The 13,507-nt window shown below is 39.8% G+C and overlaps 1 protein-coding gene across 2 annotated transcripts in view; it reads left to right on the forward strand.

Moving 5' to 3' along the window:
* Positions 1-13,507, forward strand: part of NFKB1 (nuclear factor kappa B subunit 1) — a 110,532-nt gene that overhangs the window by 55,591 nt on the left and 41,434 nt on the right. For both annotated transcript variants that reach the window (XM_025873514.2, XM_025873515.2), the window contains exon 6: positions 8,087-8,235. In XM_025873514.2, coding sequence (XP_025729299.1) covers positions 8,087-8,235 — 149 coding nt within the window. The remainder of the gene's footprint in view (positions 1-8,086; positions 8,236-13,507) is intronic.

Here is a 13,507-nt window from a genome sequence, read left to right on the forward strand (position 1 = left end):
ACATAGGCTAATGTGGTGCTCTGATGTAAAATAATCATATTCTAATTTAAATAGCCTACTGAGAGGTTACACTGGGATCTAGCCATGTTTTTTTTTTATATTTTATTTTATTTATTTGAGAGAGAGAATGAGCGAGAGAGCACGAGAGGGGGGAGGGTCAGAGGGAGAAGCAGACTCCCTGCTGAGCAGGGAGCCCGATGCGGGACTCAATCCTGGGACTCCAGGATCATGACCTGAGCGAAAGGCAGTCGCTCAACCAACTGAGCCACCCAGGCGCCCCTAGCCATGTTTTTCTTTTGGAAAAGCTAAAATAATAAGAGAAAGAATGTAGTTACCTTATTTCCACTTCCTACTTAGCACAGCTCTTTATATTTTAATAAATTGCCTTCCATGGATCACATTTTAATCATAGCTTAATTATTTCATCGTGCATTCACTAAAGATTCAATTATCGAATGCCCACAATATGACAAACATTATTGCAGGCACTGGGGATTTATCAGGAAAGGAATCGGTGTCCCTACTCTGATAAAGCCTCTATTCTAGTCGAGAAGAGAGGCAATAATCAATACAAGTAAAGTGTGTTGTAAATTAAGTAGAAAGAAGAATAAAGCAGGAGAAAGGAGCAAGGAATGCAGGGATTGCAGTGGTCAAGTTCCGACAGTGAGCCATGAAAGCCCCCCCCCCCAGAGAGAATGGCATTCTGCAAAGCTGGAAGAAAGGCACAATAATTTGCAGGTATCCGGAGAAAAGAGTGTTCCAGGCAGAGGACACAGCAAGTGTCGAAGCTCTCAGGCAGGAGTTGAGCCGGCCAGGTCCAGAACAGCAAGCAGGCTATGTGACTGCTGGGCTGGGAGCAGTAAGAAACAAGATCAAGGAGGAAATGGGGTGGAGGTGTCAGATCACCCAGGACTGTTAGGATGGAAAGGCATTGGACGGTTTGGAGTTGTTTTAACTTCTTATCATGGAAAATCTTAATCATATATACGTGGAACAATATAATGAGTCCCCTCGTGCTAATCATTCAGCTTCCACAGCTTTCACTTTGGGAGGACTTTGAGCAGAGGAGTGACAAGACTTGACGTGACCTGACTTGAGCAGGATCACTCAGGAGAAAGGGCGGCGGGGAAGTGCGGCAGGCACAGGAAACACAGTTGGGAGACAGATCGCAGTGGCGGTGGGGAGAAGTGGTCAGAGTCGGGATATTTTTTGAACGGCTGACTAGATATTATATATTTTATGCTGTGTTGGAAAAAAAAAAAAAGAATTTGAGCACGCACATAGTGCGGTAAGGAAGGTAAGAGATGTACCAGAATCCCACTGCTCTAGACTAAACCCCAGTTCCAAAAAACTGGCTTATAAGTGAACATTTGTAACACGATTGATTCATAAGTTACATGTTGTGTAGTCTTCCTCTATTCTTTTGCAACCATGGATGATTGGGCCATATAAAGGGTAAGGATTTATTTGTAGTTCACTAATGAGGTGATGACACCTGTTGAGGTACAAGTCCCAACAATTCTTGAAGTTGGGGAAAACATATTACTTATTTTCTGAAAGAATCATGATTTGTAAGCAGCTATATTAATGTAATAAAACAAAATTAAAATAGAACAGATAAAAAAGAAACATTAGGTCAAAGTATGACAGAAAACTCAAGAGTTTGAAAGCAGAGTTATAGGTAGACAGATTTTATTCCTCTCTCTGTGTAGTTGTAACACCCTCTTAGCGCATTTTGTTGTGTTGATGGCAGTTTGCCTTTCTTATTCCAGCCTGACATCTGAGTCATATGTGTTGTTGGTCAGGCAAGTAGGACAGTAAACAAGGTAAAGGAATGTGACTGACTCAGTGCACAGCCAGGAGCTCTACTGGAAAAACAGCCATGTCATCAACAGTGAATGGGTCAAAGAGGATATTTTCACATCATCCCACCTTACCAAGAACACCTCACTTACATTCAGAAGACATAGGGTGAATTCCAAGGTCCTCTGTTTCTTGGCTGTCTGACCTTGGGTTATATCACTTGTTAATCTGTCTCAACTTCTGTCTTCTTATCTACAAAATGGGGATGATAGTGTCATCTCTGTCTACCCAAAAGGGTCACTGAGAGGCCCGGGGAGAACCGGGCCCTTTATAAAATAAAAGAGAAGGAAAGAAACTGGTGCCCCCCATGGAATTGGCCATGTGCCCGGCACTGTGTAGTCCTTCAGCAGCCATCTGAGGTCACATTACTAGCCCATTGTGTAGCTGAGGAGCGTGAGGCTCAGAGAGGTTACCTAACTTATATGTAAGGCCACAGAGCTAGAAGAAGAAAGAGTTGGCATTTGATCCCAGACTGGATCAATTTTAAATCCCCTACCTTAAAAAGAAAGAACCAGCTTTACTGAGCATCTTCCTCCTCCGTGCCAGAAAGTGTGTTAGACATGGTTCTATCCTGTCTCATTTAATAAAGGTGATTCTGCACTTCCTGGGTGCTCAACAAAGAATAAAGAATAGTAAAATCTGTTGGTCATCACCAAGAGAAGATGTGTAATGAAAACTATTATTTTCCTTCTTTCTCCTCTTCTCCTTCTTCTTCAACCCCCTCCCTGGGCCTCCTGCTCTCTTTCTTCTTTGTTTTATAATCTGAGGTGCAACCTAACAGAGAAGAATCAATGTATAGTTGAGTGGTGTCTGTGGCATGGTTTTTTTAATGAAGGAGCCTTGCAAGAGGGCAAGTGCACTTCTGCCATCTCACTACTAACTCTGAGACCTCCTTTCTCACAACACACACGAACAAAACCAAACAAACAGGTTATTCAGGAATAACTGTCATGTCCCAGCACTGTACTAGGCAAAGGAGAGCTGTAGGACACCAGGAAGATGGGGTATTTACAAAAGAAAAAGTCATTGAGCCAGTGGTAGCCATGTAATGGAAAATGAGAATGGACTTTGGAATTGGACAGACCCAGGTTCACAGGGCTGCCCATTACTCCAGTTATAGGAACGAAGGCAGTTTGCTTCACCTTAATGTGTCTCAGTTCCCTCAGCTGTGGAATGGGGTACCACTACTCACCCCACAGGGCTGACGTGAAGATTGGCTGAGTTAACACGTTCCCTTGCCTTCCGTAAGAACAGTAAGTTAGGAGGTATAGATGTATGTGCTCTGGGTGTTTAACAAGCAAGAGAGGTAAGCCAATAACCCTTAAGTTGCCCATTGGTTTTACCATCTTCTTGTTGCAATAAGTTGCATTTGCTTTTCCTGCCCCATTCCAATCACATTCACCCCAAAGGGGACAGTCGTGGAGTTTTGTGAGCTAAAGTGGTGAGGAGAGTGCCATGGAAGATGCATATTTAGGTCCTACCTTTGAAGAACGAGTGGTTCTAGATAGGGAAGAGATGGGAGGGACACCCCTGGGGAGATTGGAACCACTTGCAGGAAACCCTAAGAAGTTGGTGATGAGTATGGCTTGGGGGGGACAGTGAGGAGGACTCTCACCACAGAGCCATTGTACATGCTGTTCTCAACCTGCTGTCTCCTACCCACCCCTTCCCTTGTTACACTCCTGCCCCTCTTTCAGAGTTCAGCGCTCATTGCTCCCTCAGGAACCTTTCTCTGACTTCTGACCAGGTCAGATCCCTATTACATATGTCTTTTGTAATGGCTTCACAGTTAGGTGTGTATATTTCTCTGTGAGTTTCTTTGAGGACTATCAGCCCCGCTCTTTAATTCCCATCAGAACAGAGGTTATGTCTGTTTTGCACTCACATTGTATCCCTTCATTCCCCAACCTGCTGTAGTGCATGAAACATAGAAGGGGCCTAAGAAACATTCACTGAATAAATGGATATGTTTTGCTTTTCAGTGAAGTAATAGTCTGGATAGGAGAAAGGGTTTATATTTGAGATTGCTAATCCCATTAGGTGCAAGCGCGGTATTCACTCATTTAATCTTTAAAAACAACTTGTGAAATCAAGTGCATTTCATTTCATTTTAAAGATGGGGAAGTTGATGTCCAGAGATGTTAGCCATCTTTCCCTATTGACCCAGCTATAGAATAAGTGGCAACTGAGGAATTTGAGCCTGGCAGCTTGACGTCTGAGCTCTTGTATTGAATCAGATTGCCCCGTTGCTTTAGCGGAAGAGGGACAAAGTTAGGTACACAAGTACAAAGTTAGGTACACAAGAGTAACATGAATGTGCAACGTGACACACGAAGGAGTTCTTTTCTGCTTAGTTTTTCTCATGAAATGATAACCATGATGATGATAAGTGACCAGAAGGATCTATCTATCCTAATAGATTTCTGTTTGAAAATTATGGATTTTTTTCCCTCCTCCTTCTGGTCACTTATCATCATCATGGTTATCACTTCATGAGAAAAACTAAGCAGAAAAGAACTCCTTCGTGTGTCACGTTGCACATTCATGTTACTCTTCTGCCAAAGTGATTCGGTCAAATTTCCTCAGTTAGTAAACCGGACATTTCAAATTTTGATTCCCAGAAAATTTTGGGCTACTTCTCTTAGTCACCTTTTAAGAACCAGTATGAACTTTACTAGAGCATGACAGAGAGTAACTTTGAGTAACTTTGAATAAAAGGAGGTGATTTGACTAAGTTTGGTATTATATGCGACACTAGGTTTCTGTTTTTTACTCAAAAAGCAGATCTAGCCTGTGGTCGTCAGGACTATTGTGTCATAAAGCTCCTGGAAGAAAGGTTTAATTTCGTCAAGGAAGCTGAGAAATCCTGAGCACCTCCAAGAATGATAGCTGTTCTATAATAACACAATTTATTACTAAAAAATTAACAAAGCCCAATAAAACATGGCACTCTGGGAAAAAACAAAAACTTAACCCTAGGAACAAAAGTGACTTGAATTGGTCATTTATTCCAGCCCCTGCCTTTAGACGGGAATTTAAAAAAATCATCTCAGGGCTGTTATATCTCTAGGTAGGGAAGTACATTACGGTAATCAATAAGATAATAGTTAACACTGTATATTGCTCTTATTTACTGGGCAGCGTTCTAAAAACTTTAACATATTTGATCCTCATAACAAATCCGCAAGGCCCTATTTTTATCCCTATTTTACAGATGAGGAACTGAACACTGCCCAAGGTCACACAGCTAGTAAATGGTGGAACTGTCTTCAGACCTGGATAGTCTGCCCTTGAAGTACACGCTCTTCCAGTGTCCCTTGGTAGCCAATTACTCACATTTTCACCTTTGTCTCCCTGGCTTCACTGAAAGCTTAACTTGTATTTAAGCCCTTAGCATGTAAGAGCCTGCTATGTTCAGACTCTTTCAAAAATAACCCAGCCTTCCTGGCAGATACAGTTGCTTTCTGTAAACTTAATTTTCAAGGGAACCACTATTCAAAGAAGTAGGGAGGCTGAATAAAAATAACCAAATTCTGTGTAGAACAAATGAATTTCTGGATCAGTTGCAAATAGCTTTCAGTCATGGCAGCATTCTCTGAAGTATGCCCTCCCCTAAGTTAGAATTCCATTGTCTTCATTTGCCATACAACCTGAAAATAGTATCATTTTTTTTCTGTCCCCACACTTCAGCTTTCTTCTTTCAGTCAGTATTTTGGAAAGTCCACAAAACCCAGGGGCCTCCCTGTCGTTGCCCTGTGGTCGGTGTAAAAACCAGATGATGCCATGCTGACCTGAAGTCTTTTAAATGGATCAAACTGCACATTAGTCACTGGCAAAGTTTTCAGGTCCTTTTACCTCAGAGACTACTCAGTTCCTCATTCTTGCCACCCTTCAGTCATGAAGTAATAGCAAGAAAAGATGTGAGTACTTTTTGAGGACACCTCCTACTCTTTCCTTCAGAGTGACTGATTCCTTCAGAGTGGTGACATTGAAGGGTCCTGGTATCCAAAGGCATTGGGCTCTAATTGCTAGATTCTTTCTGGTGTTCTGCTTAAGTGGAGAGCCTACCTGATTTCACCCAAGTGAAGCATTTCATCATGCCTTACACTGTTGCATTCCTGTGCTCCGAGCACGTAGGAGTAAAATTACATGGTCTATTGAGTGCTTTTCACTGTTCATTTATTGCTAAAGAAGTCCCTGTAGAATATGTCATCATAACAAAGGCTGATTTCACATGTTGACACCAAGGCCCAGAACCAGCATTGGCAATCCAGGGACTATTGCAGGCACAACAACCAAGTTTGGAGCAAACCCAGAACTTTTCATTTCCTGTCCTGCCCTGAAGGGCAAAGACTTTCTTCTGCCTGTTTTAAAAGGGATAGCACTAAGTTCATAATTATCTTTATGCCCAGAAGGCTTTTTTAAGTGCTATACCTGCTCTAGAAATTATTTGTGCTCGGAGGTGGCAGTCAAATCCAAATTTAATCCTCAGCATTCTTTGTCATGAGCTTGCTCTGCAAGGACAGGAGGCCACTTCATGGGAAAGGCCTTCTTCTTGGGAAGGTTTGGCAGCAGCTCTGGGCCAAAGTTCAGGCAGAGAGGCCCTAGTGTTTCCAGGGGAGCTATACTGTTGATTAGAAAGGATTCTGTCCTTTGCTCAGGGCGGGAAATTTCTCTCCCCAAAACCCTCTGCCAGACAATCCCAGCTCTGATCAACTTCTCCTCAACTCTTGCAGTGAGAGATTGCATTGGGAAAAAATCCATATTGAAAAAATCCTAACAAAACCCTGCTTCAATGGAATATGAATCCATTTGATGATATTTATAGTAGAAGTAGACTGGTTGAAGGGGATTCTGTCTTTTTCCCAAGAAATTTTATTGGCAAGTGTAGATTCTTCCTCAAGTTAATGTTGGAAAGACTTCCATCAAGGATTCGTTGCTAGATGGGATTTTGGTCTACTTTCTTTTCCTTCTAAGCTATGGGCTGCTTGTACAGAGTAAAATATTTCTGATGATTGTATGGTTGGGAGATCCTGGATTTAGGTCAGTCACTTCTTCAAAAAGAGACAAGATGAGCTAGGGAAATAGGATGACCAGCTCTTCCCAGTGTTAGCCCTGAAAGCCCTGGAAACCCCCTCAGTCCCAGGCAAACCAGGATGGCTGGTTACCCTTTAAGGAAATATAGTGCATTTTCAATAGTTTGGCTGAATTTATCACAGTATTCTGACTTACAGGATTCAGGAAAGTAAAAATAAGGCCGTTGGTCCATTCTGTTAGTATGATTTTAGTACTGGGGCTTTCTCAAGGGAGGAATCCGTGGTCTACTAGAGGGGGCTGGAGGACCAACTGGAAGAGAAAGGGTGTCCAAGCTGTCTTTGCTTTAAAATGCCATTTTTCTCCATGCTACTTCCTTCTTATGGCTCCTGTCATCATTTTAAAAGTATGACAGTTAAAAAGATAAATGACCTTAAATAGAAAAATCTGGTTTTATAAAACAAGAGCTAAATAGGTGTCAGACCTAAGGATTGGCAGGTAGGGAGTGCACTTACTTGAATTGAAGAAACTTACTATTACCTGGACATATGTAACTCAGTTATCAGAGCTCATAGCAGAGAGTGCTGATGAAGGCTGCAGTGTCCTGACAGATCACCACAGGCCAAGTCCATAGGCTTGGATATCCATGGCCAACCTTCAGAGCCAGGTCCCTGGCAGGACTGTGTCTCCTGCCTAATCTCATGGCAGAGACTTGGGGTTACATTGCTTCTGCTTCCCTCTCTCCTTCCCTCGATTTCCATCAATCCATCAACGCCACTTCCCTTCCCATGGATCTTTTACCCAGCATTCATTCATGACTGAAAGTTGTGATGAGGGTACAGATGAAAATGTGTTCTCGGCTCATAGGAAGGGGGATGCTTCATGGCCACACAGCATCGTCTACGAAGTGCTGTTCCAACTTGAACAATACATGCAACATTTTAAGTGGCCTGCTTCCTGGAGTATATCCTCCATACCCAAAACAACCAGCATTAGCATTTTACTTTATTTCCATCCCGTCCTTTGTTCATCACATATTTTTTATTAAAAAATGGAACTGTGGTCATATATGTACAGGTATGCCCAATTTTGTATCCAACTTTTTTACACTTACTGGTTTGTCATAAGCATTTTTCCATGTTGCAGTATGGTCAGATGTACTAACTTTTTAAATGTGCTTCTTACATAGATCTGCAACTATGTGGGACCTGCAAAGGTTATTGTTCAGTTGGTCACAAATGGGAAAAACATCCACCTGCATGCACACAGCCTGGTGGGAAAACACTGTGAGGATGGGATCTGCACTGTAACTGCTGGACCCAAGGACATGGTGGTCGGGTAAGTGAGGGTGTCTGATACTGTGGGAGGCAGGAGCAGATGCAACATGGCACCTGGGGACTTTGACTGAATATGTCCTTTTCATTAGGAACCTTCCCAAAACTCTCAGAGGTCCTTAAGATGAAACTGTGAACTCTCACTTGGACTCCCAAGGAAAAAGAAACCCGCATGTCTGGGTTTTTTTGAGTTTGCATGGTGGTTCTGGCCTAATTATTTATAGGACCCCCTTTTAGTCTCAGAAGTGGCCCAGTTTGGATGATAAATTATATGGTCATTTAACCTATGAGGCATTTGTGCCACTTTTAGCTGTATCTTCCTTCTGGAAGTAAAGATAAAGACAAATTAGAAGAAACCGAACTATGGCAGAAATAAACACCTTATAGACGGTTTTATACTCTTGATGATTCTTTTAATGAACTATTGAGTCCGGATTTATAGGGTGAACATTTTGAGCATGAAAAAGATAAATATTGTTTCAGTTCTCTGCTATTTAGAAAGTGTACACAGAGAAAAAGTGCAGGAATGCAAATTTGTTTTGGCATTCATTAGACTTGAAATGTAAATACAAAGGGACATACTCATTTAAGAGTTAGACAGAACAAGCAATTTTAAATGAATGAAAGATTGTAAAATAAATTCAGCCCAAAAGGAGTAAGAAACTTTAAATTAATTTTAATTCTTAAGAATATCCTTTTAGGGTTTCCTAATACTGGTTTAAACAGTTAATGATAAAATCCCAGTTAATCTGGACTATTCGCTCAAAAGAAAGGAATTGTTTAAATCAGCCGTAAGTAAGCATTTCAGGCTTTGAATTCCAATCAAGTTTTAAGTTGGTTGGTATTGGGGAGGTTGAGCTTTCATGTTCCTAGGTATTTCTTTGTTTGACTGTGAAAATATTCAAGTGTGAAAAACCTAGAGAGAGAGCTTTCTTTTAAGTCACTAAAATCTGATTCTTTTGATGTTAGAAAAAAAAGACTCTAGATTGGAGGAAGAAGCTTAAATTGATTTGAAAAATTCAGTTGTGCTTTATATGAACTTGTTTCAACATTCTCTTGAAAGGCTGGCCTGTTTCCTGTTGACTATCACAGTTGGTTCATCGTCTGTTTTGGAATACTCTTACAGTTCCCGGCTGACCTATGAGAGCTTTGAAATGCAGGGTAATTGTCAGAGTTTCAGACTAATTGATCACTTAGTGTTTCTGCGGATTTATCCGAGTAGGGTGCTGTCAGTTTGAAGTGTTGGTCCTGTTTAATCTGTGTGATAATCATATCCTTTAGAGGAAATTGTAGATGAAGTTCCTTGCTAATAATATTTGTTATTATAAAACGGCCAGTATGTTGTCTATAATTTGGTGTTTCTGTGGCTTGGCTTAGTAATCTTCTAGGATTTTAGAAGGAACTAATGGTTATTTGGTTTGAAACCGACAGCGGGAATAGAAGTAAGTTCCCTGTTTCTAAGGTAGGGAAGAAAATCCTTTACTTTCCTGCAGTGGGGTTCTGTCACTGGGAGAACTCATTCATTCAGCAAACATTTTGAGCATCTTCACTCCTAAGTTTGATCATCAAGATGTCTCATCATAACGCTGTGGGATTTTTGTAACCCCTATAAGAAATTTAGTCAAGAGGATGCCACGTAAGAGTTACAACAGACTCAGTAGACTTTCTTATTTAGAGCGTTCTATGAAACACTGGTACTCCCTTTATAATTGATTTTTAGTTGAGAAACTTTTGCTTACAGTGTTTTCTAAAATACAGCAATTCCTTCATGATTTGTCCCATTTATTTATTTATCTATTTATTTAAGTTTCTAATGTCAGAACCTGTTGCATTTTAGTAGAGAGAATATGCTAGTCGTCTGGAAACCAGAATTCTCTTTTCATTTCTGTCACTCTCAGCAGTAGGGTTAGGGGCAATTTATATGACTTGTTGAGCACTTTCAATCCTTCCCTTATAAAATATGAGTGTTGGGCTACAGAGTTTATCTCCAGGCCCTTTACCTCTCAAAAATTGCAGACTGAGCTAACATTAGCTAATATTATGACACAACATGAGCTGACTTGCAACATATGTATTTATGGAATGTCATCGATTACTATTATTTGGTTCCAACTTGTAGGTAAGAATAGCACCTAGGGAAATTTAGGAAGATAGCCAGAGTTATTCCTTAGACTTGTCAATACTAGAAATGGAACCAAGATAACCTGTCTTCAATAATACAGCTTAGGCTAAGAGTATATATTCATGAGCAGGGCACCAATCCAACATATCAAAAAGAATATATATGGAATAACTCAGGGGAGATAAATAACCTTTAAATTATCAAAGCCAGAGGGGAAGTTGGGGGGAGGATGAAATAGATGAAGGGGATTAAGAGTACACTTATCTTGATGAGCACTGAGTAATGTATGGAAGTGTTGAATCACTATATTGTACGCCTCAAACTAATACAAAACTATATGCTAACTATACTAGAATTAAAATTTAAAAACTAAAAGCAAATTAAAAAAATAAATTATCAAAGCCAAAGAAATACTTTTCTTTGGGGTTCTCAATAAAATTTAGTTTCTATTTTCAAAGATATTTCGTTATCTAGATTAAAATATTCATGTTTTAGATAACTTGAGTCACAACTGTAGGTTTGAGTGCTTACATTTGGGGGATTTTGCCTTTAAAAATTTGTTTTTATTTAGCTTTAATTTTTTACATTTTATTATTTATTTAGTTAGCTTTTAGTGCCTGTCCTCATAAAAATAATTTTAGTTCGGTATTTTATTTTTGACCTTGAATATCGACGGTTTATTTCAACAGCATTTTAGTTCTCTGAAATTTTCAATCAATGGAAACTGTTACTTGACTTTGCTTTAAGCCACCTTCCTCACCAATAATCACCACACCCTCTGTTTCCTGGCAGCCCTGATTTAGAGAGATCTGAAGTCTTGTTTGAGGACTTGTTTGACGGATCAGAATATGGTGTGGTTGGTAAATGTTCCTTGTGCACTTAAAAAGAATGATTAGTCTAATCAAGTTGAATGCATGTTCTATAAATGTCAATTTAGTCAAGTTGTTTGATAGTGTTGTTCAAGGCTTCTGTATCCTTATTGACTTTTTCCCTACTTGTTCTATCAGTTATTGAGAGACAGGTGTTGAAATCTCTGATGATATTTATGGATATATCTATTTCTTCTTCCAGTTTATAAGATTTTGTTTCTTGTATTCTGAAGCTCTTTTATTAGATACATAAACATTTAGGATTCTTATGTCTGCTTAATGAATTGATCCTTTTATGGTTATGAGATGACCCCCTTTTATCCCTGGTAATACTTTTTTGCTCAAAAATCTACCTTGACTAGGGGCGCCTGGGTGGCTCAGTCGTTAAGCATCTGCCTTCGCTCGGGTCATGGTCCCAGGGTCCTGGGATGGAGTCCCACATCGGGCTCCCTGCTCGGCGGGAAGCCTGCATCTCCCTCTCCCACTCCCCCTGCTTGTATTCCCTCTCTCTCTGTCAGATAAATAAAATCTTTAAAAAAGAAAAAAATCTACCTTGACTGATACTAATATATAGCTATTTCACCTTTTTTTTTTTTTAAGATTTTATTTATTTATGCAGGAGAGAGAAAGCGCAAGCGGTGGAGGGGGGCGCGGCAGAGGGAGAAACAGACTGCCCATTGAGCAGGGAGCTCATCTCCGGGCTCGATCCCAGGACCCTGGGATCATGAGCTGAGCCAAAGGCAGATGGTTAACCAGCTGAGCCACCCAGGCGCCCCTCAGCTTTCTGCTGATTAATGTTAGCATTAATTTTTTTGCCCATCTTCTTAGTTTTAACCTATTTGTGTCTTTATATTCAGAGTAAAGATGCACTGCATATAGTTGGGTCTTTCTTTTTTTATTCGATTTGACACTCTCTGCCTCTTAATTGATGTCTTTAAATAATCTCTATTTAATCTGATCATTGCTAGGGTTTGGTTTCACTTTACCATCTTGCTATTTGTTTTCTGCTTATCTTATCTGATTTTTGTTCCCCCTTTCCTCTTTTTTCTGTCTTCTTTTAGATTAATTATTTGCTATTATTTTATCTCCCTTTTGGTTTACAGTTTTTAGAAGTTGTTTTACAGCTTCCTATACTATCTTTAATTTATCATAGTCTACCTTTAAGTAACATTATACTTTTTCATATATAGTATATGAACAGTACTTCCATTTCTCCTCTCTCAGCCTATGTACTATTGTGTGCTCTGTTTTACATCTACAGATGTGATAAGTTCCACAATATACTGTTTTTTTAATTTTTGCTTTAAATGCTCAATTATCTTTTTTTTAATTGGTTTCATAGGTAGAATTTAGGGATTCATCGGTTGCATATAATACCCAGTGCTCATTACATCAAGTGCCCTCCTTAATGCCCGTCACCCAACAACCCCATCCTCCACCCACCTCCCCTCCAACAACCCTCAGTTTGTTCTCTAGAGTTCAGCATCTCTTATGGTTTGCCTCCCTCTCAATTTTCATCTTATTTTATTTTTCCTTCCCTTTCCCCTGTGTTCATCTGTTTTGTTTCTTAAGTTCCACATATGAAAGAAATCATATGGTATTTGTCTTTCTTTGACTGACTTATTTCACTTCGCATAATACCCTCTAGTTCCATCCACATTGTTGCAAATGGTAAGATTTCATTTTTTTGGATGGCTGAGTAATATTCCATTGTATATATATGTATACCACATCTTCTTTATCCATTCATCTGTCGATGGACATCTGGGCTCTTTCCATAGTTTGGCAATTGTGGACATTGCTGCTATAAACATCAGGGTGCATGTGTCCCTTTGAATCACTATTTTTTTATCCTTTGGATAAGTACCTAGTAGTGCAGTTGCTGGGTTGTAGGGTAGCTCTATTTTTAACTTTTTGAGGAAACTCCATACTGTTTTCCAGAATGACCGCATGCTTAATTATCTTTTAAAAGAAATTTTAAATAAGGAAAAAAGTATTTATATTTAACCACCTACTTATCATTTGCAGTGCTCTTCATTCTCTTTCATAGGTCAAGATTTCTGTCTGGTAGCATTTTCTTCTGCCTGAAGCCCTTCCTTTCCTTTTTCTTCTGCTAATCTGCTGCTGATAAATTCTTCAGTTGTCATACATCTTTAAACTCCTTATTTTGTCTCTGTTTCAGAAAGATATTTCTGAAGAGTATAGAATTCCAGGTTGACAATGTTCTTTCACATTCTTCAAATATGCTGCCCCAGGGTCTTTTGGCTTGCCTTGTTTCCAGCAAG

Source organism: Callorhinus ursinus, unplaced genomic scaffold (genome assembly GCF_003265705.2).
Source record: "Callorhinus ursinus isolate GAN/ISIS: 27379988/994484 unplaced genomic scaffold, GSC_fseal_2.0 scaffold4, whole genome shotgun sequence".
Lineage (NCBI taxonomy): Eukaryota > Metazoa > Chordata > Mammalia > Carnivora > Otariidae > Callorhinus > Callorhinus ursinus.